The 15,641-nt window shown below is 41.2% G+C and overlaps 1 protein-coding gene across 6 annotated transcripts in view; it reads right to left on the bottom strand.

Moving 5' to 3' along the window:
* The window catches only part of Anapc10 (anaphase promoting complex subunit 10), a 125,667-nt gene extending 110,032 nt beyond the window's left edge, over window positions 1-15,635 (bottom strand). For 2 of the 6 annotated variants that reach the window (XM_057753414.1, XM_057753413.1), the window contains exons 1-4: window positions 15,485-15,633; window positions 14,579-14,705; window positions 8,159-8,249; window positions 1,379-1,499 (exon numbers count right to left, since the gene is read on the bottom strand). In XM_057753414.1, the coding sequence (XP_057609397.1) occupies window positions 1,379-1,499; window positions 8,159-8,249; window positions 14,579-14,693 (327 nt within the window). In that variant the 5' untranslated portion in view covers window positions 14,694-14,705; window positions 15,485-15,633. Of the gene's footprint in view, window positions 1-1,378; window positions 1,500-8,158; window positions 8,250-14,578; window positions 14,706-14,921; window positions 15,060-15,484 lie in introns of those variants that run through there. The other 4 variants (XM_057753411.1, XM_057753412.1, XM_057753409.1 and 1 more) reach the window with 4 other exon arrangements.
* Between the last annotated feature and the right edge of the window lie 6 nt (window positions 15,636-15,641).

Raw genomic sequence — 15,641 nt, 5'->3', positions numbered from 1 at the left:
AAAGTTACCTAAGCACAAAATTAGAAAAGAAAGAAGGTGCTAAGGGCCTAATGTGATCAAAGGGCAATGAACAAATGACAGCAGCAAGTTCTGGCCTGTCAGTCATCACTGTGAATACAGAGACTAAGTCCTTCAGTCAAACACGATCAGCTCATGAGTAGTCAAGCAACTGAGTGCCTGTTGCTTACATTGTTACTGTCCTCACCTTCAGGGGCATACACAGACCCAGAGTAAAGGGACAGAAAAAGACATCCCATGAAAGTAGACTCCCAAGAGAAAAATGTTCCGCAATTTAAAGGAACAGAGGCTACATAGATGTATACATTTGTTAAACCACCAAATAATCTACTTAAGATTTGCATAAATTGTATATGTCTCCCTTAAAATGAATATTAATCCAATACTGATAACTCTTACTAATATATCATCCTCACATATTAGAAATAAATAAAGATGTTATAGTAAACATGGAATTCACCTCTAGCTGGTCTCTATCCCATCCCTTGATAACTAATTCAGTGGGAGCAGGTTAGGGACCTGGTTAGGGGACCACTAGAGGCAGGTGAGTTCCCTATTAGATAATGTGTATTTCTTCCCTAGTGCAACCCCTAGGAGCTGATGTTTGTCTGGGTCTGCCCACAATTCCTACTACCTTTTCTTCCCTGCTGCCTTTTTCTTTCAGACACTGGCTAGAGCCTAAGTATGCATCCCCATACTCTGAAGCCCCCTCCCTGCCACATAACCCTGCTACACTGTGGCTTAGCAATATGTCGGCTTATCTCAAGCAGCATGGCTTTTTCCCCTTCTCTTCTCCATTTTCCTCCTCTGGCAACTGTTAAATTTAAACTGTTTGCCTGCCCTTGAATTTTTCTTTTAAACTATAATAAATTGTCCATGTGCTTCCATGAGTTCATTCTTAATCTTTTTCCTTTTATTAATGAGATTAAGAACCCCAAAAGGAGGCCCTGATTTCCCAAGTCTCATAAGGTTGCACTACCAGGACTTGTCAAGATATCTGGTAACACTTGCTTCCTGCCTTTTAATTCTTTAGTTGGCAGAGAAACTGAACATGTTCCTGTATCCTAGGTGGCATCAGGAACCTGTAACTTATTTTGATGAATTAAAAAATAATTTTAATAAAGCAAATATAGTGAAATATTAACATATTCCAAAGGTGAAGGGATTACTGTACAATTCTTTTAGCCTTTCTTATGCCTGAAAATTCCATAATTAAAGCATTAGAAAAAAGGATGAGAATTCAAAAAACACAAATATTATATGCATAGTTTTCAATATAATTTTCTTGTTTTATGACTATCATATATAGAATGAGTTAAAGAAACACACATAAAAAAAAAGAAAAAACTAAACAACATACCCGAATTTCTTGAAGGTTGTGAAAATGATTTCCTACTCTGACTGAGATTTTGCTTGGAGTATAGCTTTCATCAGATTTATAGTCTGCATAAATACACAATGTCTTCACTGTTGTTTTTCTTCTAAAAACAGTAAAATAAAAGTACACGGTTTATCATATCAAAAGGAAACAGTAAAATAAAAGCACACCCTCTTCTGAGGTTAAATCAACAATCTCCTGTGGTTTCCCTTCAGCTTGCAGGTGGAGACATGTAAAAATGCAAGTACATATGTAGTATTTTACATAGTCAAACACACCACATCGAGAACGTGGGCAAGAACTAACGTATGTAAAGAAGCAGTTATGCAGAAGTAGGTGCTTTAGCATGCAAACAAGTATTAATGACGCCCATCCTTTTTATTTAGACATTATACAAGGAAAGGGTTCAAGCAAGCCTGGATTTCTTTTACTAATTAATTAATTAATTCTTTATACTGATACTTAAAAACACTTAGCTAAGTAAAAAAATCAGGCTCAACAAATAAATACTTTAAAAAATAAAAAGCACCAGGCGGTGGTGGCGGTTACAAAGAAGGTGTGTGTGTGTGTGTGTGTGTGTATATATATATATATATATAAAATCTATTAAATATTTAGATTCTCAGTGAGATAAAAGTATATGACAATAAAGCTATTCAGGGAATATAATGTGTGAACAATTTTATGATTTTTTTCAGTACACAGTATAGAATGAAATTTACAAAACAATTTCTAGTATTACAATACAATTAAATTTGGATGTTCAATATTGAACTTTTAAGCTAACATGTTTGTATTCCTTGACCAGCAATTTATCTCATATTTATAGGATAGGAAGTTAAAGGCACAGGATCTGAAATCAGAGAACTTATGTTCAAATTGTAATTCTACCACTTATTATATGACCCTGGTTTTATCTAAATCTCTAATAAATTACACAGATTTATTGTGTGATATTTTACTCTTTTGGCTTTTTAAACTCTTTGGGGGGGTCCACCACCCAGCTCCTAAATAAATCACACACATGGAGGTTTATTACTCTTTATGAATGCCCGGCCTTATCTTGGCTTGTTGCTAGCCAGCTTTTCTTAAATTATCCCAACTTTCTTTTGCCTCTGGGCTTTTACCTTTCTTTGCTTCTTTCTCTGTGATGTACTGTATGGCTGGGTGGCTGGCCCCTGAGGTCCTCCTCCCCTTGTTCTCTCATTCTTCATTGTCTTTCTTCCCTCAGATTTCTCCTTCTATTTATTCTCTCTGCCTGCTAGCCCTGCTTATCCTTGCTCCTGCCTTGCTATTGTTCAGCTCTTTATTAGACCACCAGTATTTTAGACACGCACAGCAACACAGCTTCACAGAGTTAAACAAAGGCAACATAAACAAAAGTCACACACCTGAAAATAATATTCCCCAACAAAGATTAAATGAAATAAATGAGGTATCAGTTATTTTTCTCATTGTTGGGAACTAATTACCTGACAAGAAACAGAGGAAGAATTATTCTGACCATGTTTTAAAGGCATAGTCCATCATGGAGGGACTGAATGACACTAGGAACGGCTTATGGCTATGGCAACAGGAGATGATGTAGGGAAATGAGGTACAGTAGTGGTATTGGGATAGCCTGACTTATTGGGCTATACCAAGCCAGGATATACTTAGATCGCAATAGGACAGCTCTGGAGGGGTAGAGCCGCAATAGGACAGCTCTGGAGGGGTAGGGCCACAAAAGGACAGCTCTGGAGGGGTGGGGCCGCAATAGGGCAGCTCTGGAGGGGTAGGGCCGCAAAAGGACAGCTCTGGAGGGGTGGAGCCGCAATGGAGAGCCCAGCACTGGAGGAAAGGTGTCCTGACTATAGGGAAGCTGGGCTACCTGAAGCTGGGGTGCAGTGGGGGATGGTCTCCCTTCAGGATATAGGGATCCTGCTCCTCTCCTGGACAGCAGCTACAGCTGAGTTCTGCTCTGTTCCCTTACAGGAACGTCCTAGCAGAGCTACCTGCTTCTTCTCCAGCCCAAGATGTTTCTTCTGCTAGCACTGTGCTAGGGGAAGCCCCCTGCAGAAATGTAGCAATCTCCTCCGGCTCCAGGGAAAAGTTGTTACTTTTCCTCAGCTGGCCTTGCTCGCCCCCTTAAGGAGCATCCTAGCAAGGATCTTCTGTTCTGTTCTGCTCTGCCTTGCTGAAGCTCCCTAGGGAGTGTCTCAGCGAGGTTTTTCAGCTCAGTCCCCTAAGGGACTTCCCAAGCCAGGTTCTTCTACTCTGCGCCATCGAATAAAGGTCAGGCTCTTTCTAGAAAGGAGTCCACTTAACAGCAGCTCTCAATTGAAGTCGTGGAGAGGCTTATATAGGGCTTCTTAGGGGCAGAGTCTTCCCAGGAAAAAGGGGGATTGGTTAATTTTTCCCTGCTCAGGGATTGGTCAGTTTAGCTGGTCAGGGGACAGAGATGGCTCTGACTTCATGGCCAAACTGTGTTTCTTTCACTGGTTCTTTTTAGCTTTTTTACTCTAATATTAGGACCAGGGCATATTTCTTTCACTGGCTCTGATTCTAGGGACAAAGTGTGTTTCTTTGACACTAGTTTCAGAGCCAGGGCACATGTCTTTACTCCTGAGACATGTTTCTTTGTAAAGATGTTTCTCTCCCTGGCTCAGGTCTCAAATACAGAGTGTGCTTCTTTGACTCTGGGTTCAGAGTCAGGGTGCTCAGTGATTGTCGGTTTCCTGCCCCAGTTGTTCCTCTTACATGAGATTGCTAGTTCACATTCACGTAGAACAAGAAGCAAAGAACAGGAAATGATAGCACTCCTTTGGCTTTCTCCTTTCTCTTTTACTCAGTTTAGGTCCCTAAGCCATGGGATCAGCCAACAACATTCAAGGTGAATCTTGCCTCTTCCAGTAAGCTCTTTGGCATTAAACTATCCAGGACAACAATTCTAAACCCAATCAAGGGGACAATGAAGACTGCTTGGTAAAGGAAATGTTACTACATCATAACATTCAAGCTGTGGCCTGTTTATTGCTTTTGCATTTTCCCACATTTGCAGTGAGAAAACAGAGAAAATGGAGAGGAAAAAGAATATGAGCCCAGTTGAAGCTGTGGACAGAAGTATATACTTTGGCAGTTGTCTGAGTCACTGTTGTATTGCCATGAAGACATTATAGCCAAAGCAACAGTTATAAAAAAAAAGCATTTAATTGCAATCTTGATTAAGGTTTCAGAGAGATAGTCCATGATTGTCATGGCATCATGGGGCTGAGAGCTTACATCATCATCTGTAAGCAGGCAAAGAGAAAAGGCCAGCATGGACTTTGGAAACTTCAAAGCACACATAATAACATACCTTTTCAACAAGTTTTCATCTCCTCTAACAGGGCTACACCTCCTAATTCTTCCCAAACAATTCTACTAACTGGGGACTGAATTCAAGTACATTAGCCTTTGGGGAGGGGAAGTGTCAATATCATTCAAATCATCACAGCAAGGAAAAAAAAACTTGAACCCAGCGGAAGTAGAAGTCAGAGCAGGTTCAGATAAAGTAGCTGTTACTGATGAGAGAATAGCACCATTACAGAGAAACCTTGGGTTCGACACTGGGACATTAGAAAAGGTGGCTTGAGTAAGATCTCACCCATTGAAAGCTCTAGGACTTAGTCTGATGAGTGAGCTATGTAAAGCTGTGAAGGACAAAATCTAATCTGCAATGGAAACCAAAGATATTAGAGAAACCAGAAACACAAACATCAAAGAAAAGCAGCGGGCATTGCATGGAACAAGCCTAAAAGAGAAGACATAAATGCTGTGCACCCCTAAGTATAAATAGGTGGACCTCTCCAAGCCCATGGAGCCCAGATGATGGGCATGAAGCTACAAATTTCAGTGTTTACTCTGCTGAGTTTTGGTCTTGCTTAAACTGATCTTTCCTGGCTATGCTTCTGTTTGTCTCTTTTCAAATGGGAATGTTTACCCTGTGCCACGGTATGCTAAAATCGTGTACACACACACACACACACACACACACACACACACACACACACTCTTACATGAGTTTACAGCTTGCCCTGAGTCTCAGAGCAGACTCTGAATTGGGATTTTGAACAGTGGAATAACTGTGGGACTACTGAAAATCTGAAGACAGACTGAACGCATTTTACATAATGAAATGGCCATGAGCCTAAGGACCCAGTAGTCAAATGGGAAACGTCCCTTAGGTTCATTTCTCTGACTAACGGAATTATTGAAAGGTGAGCCTCACTAGAGGAAATAGTTAAAGTGAGGGATGGAGGATCTATTAGCCTTTAAATTTATAACTTGACCTCAGTTCCTCCTAGTGTCAGTTTCCTTGTTTCCTAAGCCACAAACCATTTCCACCACTGTGCTATCTCCACTATAACAGGCTGTACTCTCAAACTGTGAGACGAAGTCTTTCTGTAAGCTGCTTCTCATCAGCCACATGGTTTCACTGGTAAGGGAAGTAAATACAGATGGGTAATCATTTGGTAAAGTAGCAGGATTTGGGGAGGGGCGTTGAGTCAGGGTTTCTCTTTGTAAACTTGGCTGTCCTGGAATTCACTCTCTATACCATGTTGGCCTCAAAGACACAGAGATCCTCCCGCCTCTGTCTCCCAAGTGCTGGGATTAAAGATGCGTGCTACCATACCAGGCAGTAGCTACAACCTTAACCCTTAAAAAAGATAACTACTATTGCTGGCACATACATATTACAACCTAGAATAGTGCCCAACCCGCCTCACATCTCTTTTTACGGGATAAAGTTTAACCAGAGGCACTACATTCAGTCATTTATGCATTGGTATTTGGCTGTTTTGTGCTGTAATGGTAGAACTACATAGGTGAAATGGAAACCAGAGGGACCACAAGATTCAAATATTTACTATCTACTCAAAAGAAATTTGCTGATTTGTACCATACAGCAATAAAAGGAAGCACCTAAAAGTGTAACATTTTAGGATGGTAGAGAATACATATACGGCAGTGACGACAAGGAGAGGACACTGCAGTGACGACAAGGAGAGCACACACTGCAGTGACGACAAGGAGAGGACACTGCAGTGACGACAAGGAGAGCACACACTGCAGTGATGACAAGGAGAGCACACACTGCAGTGACGACAAGGAGAGCACACACTGCAGTGACGACAAGGAGAGCACACACTGCAGTGACGACAAGGAGAGGACACTGCAGTGACGACAAGGAGAGCACACACTGCAGTGACAACAAGGAGAGCACACACTGCAGTGACAAGGAGAGCACACACTGCAGTGACGACAAGGAGAGCACACACTGCAGTGACGACAAGGAGAGGACACTGCAGTGACGACAAGGAGAGCACACACTGCAGTGACGACAAGGAGAGCACACACTGCAGTGACGACAAGGAGAGCACACACTGCAGTGACGACAAGGAGAGGACACAATGCAGTGACGACAAGGAGAGCACACTGCAGTGACGACAAGGAGAGCACACACTGCAGTGACGACAAGGAGAGCACACACTGCAGTGACGACAAGGAGAGGACACTGCAGTGACGACAAGGAGAGGACACAATGCAGTGACGACAAGGAGAGGACACTGCAGTGACGACAAGGAGAGCACACACTGCAGTGACGACAAGGAGAGCACACACTGCAGTGACGACAAGGAGAGCACACACTGCAGTGACGACAAGGAGAGCACACACTGCAGTGACGACAAGGAGAGGACACAATGCAGTGACGACAAGGAGAGCACACACTGCAGTGACGACAAGGAGAGCACACACTGCAGTGACGACAAGGAGAGCACACACTGCAGTGACGACAAGGAGAGCACACACTGCAGTGACGACAAGGAGAGGACACAATGAATGCAGTGACGACAAGGAGAGGACACTGCAGTGACGGCAAGGAGAGAAGACACAATGCAGTGACGACAAGGAGAGAGGACACAATACAGTGACGACAAGGCTGACTAGTTTTCATAGTCAACAATCCCAAAGACTAGACAAACATACAGGTGTTTTCCTATCCTCAAAATAGTAGTCATTTTAAAACTAAGCTTATAGATTCTATGTTGAGTACAAATATGAAAAGTTACCTAAATATCATACCTAAGGAACTTACAAGCATCATATATTAAGGCATAATACCAGGCTATAAAATAATTTTTCTGACTCTACCTCTTAAAATTGAATCATATTATGTGAGAACCATAAACATAAAGTATCAGCAGAAATGTACAAAGAGGACCAAGGAGATGACTCCATAGGTAAAGTGCCTGCTCACAAGCCTGATGGCCTGAGTTCAGATCCTAGAACACACTTTAGCCTTGAGGAGGAGGAAGGAGGAAAGGCAGAGAGGTGGATCCCTGAACCTCAATGGCTTAGCCAAAGTAGTGACCTGAATTCAGGTTCACTGAGAGACCCTGTTTCAAAAAAATAAAGATGCAGAACAACTGAGCAAAGTATGCAACATCAACCATGGGCCAATACATGCAAATTCAACAGTGTACATGTGCACTCTTGCACACACACCCACATCACACAACACATGCACACGCATGCATGCATGGAAAAGAGAAATACATAAAGGGTAGGGCAAAATACACTGAAGTCGCTTGCAATCTGGATGGTAATAATAATCGCTAAGACTTAGAGTCTAACAGTAGTTAAGTATATTTCAATCTCTATATTTCCTTAAATTTTATGTAAATGGTTTCCCTATACACTTATAACCCACAGTATATAAAAAAGTAAAAACTGTATTACCTGAATTGGATGTTCACTAAATGAGGCTGAGAGCCATCAGATTGCCAGTAAGTTTCCAGATTGTCATCTCGTAATTGGTCCACACCAAACCCTACAAACAGTGAAAATGGCAATAAATTTCTATGAAAAAGTTATACATTTAAAACATAAAATTATCATACATATTTGTCCAGAAATTTTGATAAAGACTTTATCAAAATATAAAACTTAATCAAAACTCTTTCACTCTTTCATTCAGATCTCAGCTCAAGAAATACCACTACTGGCTGGTTGTGTCGATCACTGTCAGACCGCTTGTTTCTTATATGTGAGGCCCTGGGTTCAATCCCCTTGACACACAGGACAAAGAATTTGAGTGGCTGGGCTTTTTTAAAAGGCATCTCTGGGGATAAAGTCCTTATTTTCTCAAATCCAAATTCTTACCCTTTTTATAAACTAATCATAAGAACGATCATCCTGTGATAGCCTTTAGAATTGGCAGATTTGAGCAGGCTCATTATCCCATCTTAGTTTTTTGCTACTTTTTAAGTTCCCTAGTAAAGATAACTAAATTTCATGGTTCTTAAGAGAGTCCTTGTTAAACAATCTATTGAGTTAAAGGCTTCTTCTACTTATTTCACTTTGGTTATATTTTTTTCCCTGTTTTACAATTTTATTTCTATCTTATCTCAAAGAATTTCATAAAGTGGTATTTAGTCTTAAGCAAAACAGTATTAAACAAAAATCTTTAACTCAAGACTAATTTGAAATTTGCTTCTAAGACATTACTTATTAAAGTATAATGGGAAAAACAAATAAGCATAATCTTTTGAGAACTGATCATTCTGGACCTTTCCTTCAGGACACTGAGTATGATTACCAGCTCCACATCCACATTTTTTCTCATAAGCAGAATGTATTATGAGCATAAATTCACATGCTGATGTCACCTCTTTCTTAAGTGTCCAATATGATTATTGTATCTGAGTTAAGACAATGGCAGATCTGTTTTAACAATTTTGACAGGTATTCTGTACCCAGGTAAAGAACATTATTCAGAGGGAAAAGACTTTTATAAGTCATATCAGGCTTCAGTGGTTCTCTTTTTAAGGTTCTATTGCTTGCAGACACTAGTGAGAGTTAGAGGTGGTTGTGAGCCGCACAATATAAAATGGCAATTGAACTCAGGTCCTATGGAAGAGAGCAAGGCTTCGACAGTTGAGCTCTCTCCAGTTGCAGTGGTCCTACAGTGCGGCCCTGCACCTGCAACATTACTCTAGAGCTCTACATCAGCCTGCCTCACTCAAAGTATGTTTGAGGAATCTTTTGGATGATTCTGTTGCATGCTAAGATGTCACAGCTACGTCTCTAAGGTTGCATTTCTTATACTTGTCTTGGCACTACTCATTTTTTAGACTCAACAATGCCTTGTTATGAGGTCGCTGTCCTGACCTCTACTTAGGTGATGCCCAGAAAACAACAACTCTCCCTCCTTCCCATGGTCATGATGACAGTCAATCAATCTGCAGACACTGCTAAAGGATGGGGCTAGGGTATGAGCAATAAAACCATCCATAAGTAAAATCAACTGTCCCAAGGCAAAGAGAAACAATATTCTTTGTGGTTATGGTTATTGTTTAGTAAATACTCACTTTTTTCTGTTGGCCCTCCATTGGGGGTATATGGTCATATTTGGGTTAAGTCCAGACTGATTTGAGTTCGACACAATGTGAATGAATATGACACAAGCTGCGGTTTTAATGTGTTTACAAGGTCTGGATTAACCTTTGAAAAGTCTCTACCACACTAAGAGAGCATGTCTGGATTCATAGGGCAAACACCATTCATTGATGGAGGAGGGTCATCTTTTTATCTGTTGCTTTTATTGGTTAATTAATAAAGAAACGGTTTGGCCTCTGATAGGGTAGAATTTAGATAGGCGGAGTAAACAGAACAAAATGCTGGGAAAAAAAAGCCGAGTCAGGAGTAGCCATGATTCTCCCACTCCAGAAAGACACAGGTTAAGATCTTTCCTGGTAAGCCAGCTCATGGTACTACACAAAATATTAAAAATGGGTTAGATCAATATGTAAGAGCTAACCAATAAGAGGCTAAAACTAATGGGCCAGACAGTGTTTAAAAGAATACAGTCTCTGTGTAATTATTTTGGGACATAAGCTAGCCATGCGGGCGGCCAGGTGCTGGGGACGCAGCCCCACCACTCATATTACAACAGAGTGGCACCCAACGTGCTAATATAATTAGAAAATATAGGTTGCTAATGGATAATCACCAATAATAGTCAAGCTTGTAGTCATGTTATTTAGATTTTCTAGATGTGCATAAATATATTTTAGATGGACAGTCTTCATATCTTTCAAAGACTGCAAAATATGACATTTAAAATATTTTAATAACTTAGGGCTTTTCATAACAATGAGACACGTCTGCTCCTGGCAACACCAATCTACTTCGAGAGGAAGATGGGCATCAAAGAAGCTCCTTATGGAGTTGGGTAGCCATTTGGGCAAGAAACTGCTCTTGCCTGGACTGTTGCATGAACTGGACACAAAGAACCCACAAAAAAAGGACTGCTAAACTTGCCTAAAGGTGAGATGATCTTTCGGGGTTCCTGACTCATAAAAGAGTCTGCGAGACATTCTACAGGACACAGCAAAAAATGACTAAACTGTCTTTAAAATTTCCTGCTTCATAAAAATGTCTGCTAAACACTATGGGCCTGTAGGCCAAAGATGGATGCCCCAACGGTACAGAGGAACTTTGGGTGACTGTCCAGGCAGCGAGATGTCTCTGTCATTTCTAGAGTTTTCTTATTTCTTGTTTGTTTAGAAAATATTATATCCTTCTAAAGTCTTTGATGGAGTTAAAAAATGGTTAGTTATAGTTATAGTTTTCCTTAGGTATGATAAAGGATAAAATAGATATAAATATTACAATGTAATTATTGCTTAATAACTGTTTTGTTATATGTAATTTTACTATGTTAAAATGAAAGCCTTCTTTTTTGTTTAAACAGAAAAAGGGGAAATGATGGAGGAGGGTCATCTTTCTATCTGTTGCTTTCATTGGTTAATTAATAAAGAAACTGCTTGGCCTCTGATAGGGTAGAATTTAGATAGGCGGAGTAAACAGAACAAAATGCTGGGAAAAAAAAGCCGAGTCAGGAGTAGCCATGATTCTCCCACTCCAGAAAGACACAGGTTAAGATCTTTCCTGGTAAGCCAGCTCATGGTACTACACAAAATATTAAAAATGGGTTAGATCAATATGTAAGAGCTAACCAATAAGAGGCTAAAACTAATGGGCTAGATAGTGTTTAAAAGAATACAGTCTCCGTGTAATTATTTTGGGACATAAGCTAGCCATGCGGGCGGTCAGGTGCTGGGGACGCAGCCCCGCCACTCATATTACAACAATTCATTACATGAAAGATATATTTTAAGTGTCCAAGCCATTTTCTTCTTAAGCATCTCTAGAAACACAATTACTTTCAGACTGGATAGGGGTTACTGTAACTCAACCATATGCCTTGACTTTGAAGACCTAACAAGTAACATGTGGTATCAGATGTGGTGTTACACACCCTTAATCCTAGAACTTGGAAGGCACAGGCAGGCAGATAGCATGTGTGTTTGAGGCCAACCTCATCTACTAGAGAATTTCAAACCAGACAGCGCTACATAGTAAGACCCCATCAGAAAGACAAAGGCAGACAGACAGACAGACAGACAGAAAAAAATATAGCCTTCGTAAAAGAATTCATCTATAATTGTATCCTACAACTGTTTACAGTTCAGTTAAACAAAACCAATGAGCTTTCTCCTTGTACTTAAAATCCAAATTCTTTTTCTTTTTTCCTTTGGTTTTCTAAGACAGGGTTTCTCTGTAGCTTTGAAGCCTGTCCTAGAACTAGCTCTTGTAGACCAGGCTGGCCTCGAACACCGGAGTGCTGGGATTAAAGGTGTGTACCACCAACGCCTGGTCAAATCCAAATTCTTTGTGTGTGCATACATGTTTTATGTGTTCATGCATATATGTGTACATGCACAGACCAGAAGTTGATACTAGGTATCTTCCTCTATCACTCTCCACTTTATTTTGAATGCATATGTATTTTGGTGTATGTATGTACACATGGGTGAAGGGTTACACAAAAACGTAGAAGTCAGGCATCAATGTTAGGTGTTTTACTGGGAGGTTTTGTGTGTCAACTTGACACAAGCTAGTATCATCAGAGAGAAAGAAGACTCCATGTGATCCAGCTGTAAGGCATTTTCCCATCTAGTCATCAATGAGGGAGGACTCAGCCTCTGGTGGGTGGTGCTGTCTCTGGGCTGGTGGTCCTGGGTTCCATAAAAAAGCAAACTGAGCAAGCCCTGGAAAGCAAGCCAGTAAGCAGCTTCCCTCCTTGGCCTCTGCATCAGCTTCTGCCTTCAGGTTCCTGTGCTGTTTGAGTTCCTATCCTGACTTCTTTCAGTGACGAACAGTGATGTGGAAGTAGAAGCCAAATAAATGCTTTCCTCTCCAACTCGCTTTTTGGTCATGGTGTTTCATTGCAGCAATAGAAATCCTAACTAAGACAGGTGTCTTGCTCAATTACTTTCTTCATTATTTTATAAGATAGTGTCTCTCACTGACCCTGAAGCTCATCAAGTCAGCAAGACTATCTGGCCAGCAAGTCCCAGGGATCCTCTTATCTCTGCCTTCCAAGCCCTGGAAGTAGAGGCACCCCTGACACACCAGGATTTTTACATAGGTTCCAGGGATCAAACTCAAGTCCTATTGCTAAAGAGGCGGATCAGCAGTTAAGAACATTTGCTGCTCTTGCAGAAGACACAGCTTCAGTTCCCAGCATCCATGTGTCATATTCATTTATAACACCAGTTCCAAGGGATCTGTCCCAGAGGCATCAGGCACACACACAGTGCATACACATACATGCGGGCAAACAACCATATATATATATATATATACTTTTAATTTATATATAATAAATTAAAAAAAGAAAAAGAAAAGCTCACTGGGCAGTGGTATACACCTTTAATCCTAGAGTGCTCGGAAGGTAGAGACAGGCAGGTCTCTGTGAGTTCGAGGCCAGCCTGGTCTTCAAGAGCTAGGTCCAGGACAGGCTCCAAAGCTACACAGAGAAACCCTATCTTGAAAAAGAAACAATGATAATGTTGATGATGATAATGGACTATGATGTAGAAGTGTAAGCCAAATAAATAAACCCTTTCTTCCCCACTTTATTTTTGGTCATAGCATTTCATCATAACAATAGTAACCCTGACTAAGTCAGAAACTATGCCAAGAAAAATGACCAGGTTTCAATAACAGCCGTAACAACTGAAGATCACTGCAGTTATGTCAAGCTGATTTCCCACAGAATCAGTGAACTGACAATAAAAAAAGGAACATCCTACCAACACCTACAACAGCAAAACTCACAAACATACTACACTATGTAAAAGAAGCCAGACTCAGAAGCTTCCATACTATAAAACTATATTCATAATAGAATTCTTCAGCTGGGTAGTGGTGCCTCAGGCCTTTAATACCAACACTTGGGAGACAGAGACAGGCAGATCTTTGAAAATTTTACACTGATCTTTTTAAAATTATTACAGAAAAGAAGAAAATGCCTATCAAATTAAAGGTTAGATAAATGGGAAGAGATACACACATATCCTACCCTGACACATACTAGCAAAAGACATCGACTCCAAGAATAAAGAGAAAAATATTAAATGCTTCCAGAAAGAACAGCAAGCATAAAATGTGAATTAAACAACTAAATAACAGCAGAAATGGCACAGGAGGAGGAGACACTCTTATAAGAAACTTAAATCTAACAAATATTAAAAATCTTGTTAATATTAGTAATACAATTGGATGAAAACTACACAATAAATGAAAACCCAGTTCATTAGAATTAAAATAAAATATCTACACACACGCATACACACACACACAAAAAAAAATTAAAGGTAGTCCAATACATAGGAAAATTATTAGTAGGTTGGGCAATGCCTTTATTCCCAGCACCTGGGAGGCAGAGGCAGCCAGATCTCTGAGTTGAAGGCCAGCCTGGTTTACAGAGCAAGTTCTAGGACAGCCAGGACTACACGGAGAAACCCTGTCTCAAAAATTAAAAAAAAAGCCGGGCGGTGGTGGCGCACGCCTTTAATCCCAGCACTTGGGAGGCAGAGACAGGTGAATCTCTGTGAGTTCGAGACCAGCCTGGTCTACAAGACCTAGTTCCAGGACAGGCTCCAAAGCCACAGAGAAACCCTGTCTCGAAAAACCAAAAAAAAAAAAAAAAATTAAAAAAAATAAAAAAGCCAAAAGCCACGTATATATAAAATAAAAGAAAATGATAAGTAATTATTATCACAGCATCCAACTTTTGTTTTGCTTTACCTGGCTTGCACGAGGAGAGTGACCAAACAGCTTGGGACCCAATTTCCCTTACTGTCGCTGTCCTTTCCAACTGCTTAGGATCAGCACCAGGAGGTGTCTTGTTCGGTGTGGTCATTTTAAAATTATTCTGCGGAGAAACAAGCAATATTCATTATTCCAAGACTTGACCATCTTTCTTCAAATGTAAAAACAAAAGCTCAGTGCCCAGCCTTGTGGCCTAAGGCAGAGGCACAAGCAGAAAGATTGGCGTTCAAGGCCAACTTGTTCTACACAGTTCCAGGACTACATAGAGACCCTATGTCAAATAAAATAAAATAAACTTTAATGACTTCATCTTTTATACCTTTTGTTAATCCTAGCAAAGGTATGAAAACATGAGGAAGAAAAAACTTCTTGGGAAGTTGAGAGTATGTTGAACTGCTCCGGTAACCGTCATGGCTACTCTACATTATTGTAAATCCTAAACAGAACCAATAGAACTATAGACCATCTCCTTGACACGTTCCTTCCGATTCCAAGCTATCCCTATAACCGCCACATCCAAGAATCATCTAAGTAATCACAGAAACATTATAAATTCCGTTAAACCCTGAATGGTCTGCCACCGGAGGAGGAGGGGACAGGACCCATCTCGACATTGGAACAGACTGAAACGACCAGGCGGGCGGAGAAACAAAAGGCTAGGAGAGGAAAGGGTCCTGGACTTAAAGCCTAACACTGCAGGAGCTGAGCACAGGAGCGGAGCACAGGGCTGGGGATGCTGCCTGACGCCGCTAGTTCACCAGGTCCGCTAAGGCTCCACCCCAGGCCCACCACGCCTGAGGAGACAGCAAGCTCAACGCCACCGAGAACAGGGAAGAGCCAGGGCGGATCTCGAACTCGAGGAAGAGCCGCGCTCGTACAGACCTGGTCCGCCACAATCCGTTTCCGCGGCGCCTGCCGGTCCACGCCACTCCCACCGCAGCTCAGTGATTCCGGGCTCCCTCAGTAGACAAGAGTCGCAGCCCAATGACGTCAGAGGCGTCCACACCTTCCACGGCGCCGACTCCGCGCTCCGGCGCGC

The sequence above is a fragment of the Chionomys nivalis genome, chromosome 21 (genome assembly GCF_950005125.1).
Source record: "Chionomys nivalis chromosome 21, mChiNiv1.1, whole genome shotgun sequence".
Lineage (NCBI taxonomy): Eukaryota > Metazoa > Chordata > Mammalia > Rodentia > Cricetidae > Chionomys > Chionomys nivalis.
This window is presented reverse-complemented; position numbering and strand designations above follow the sequence as displayed.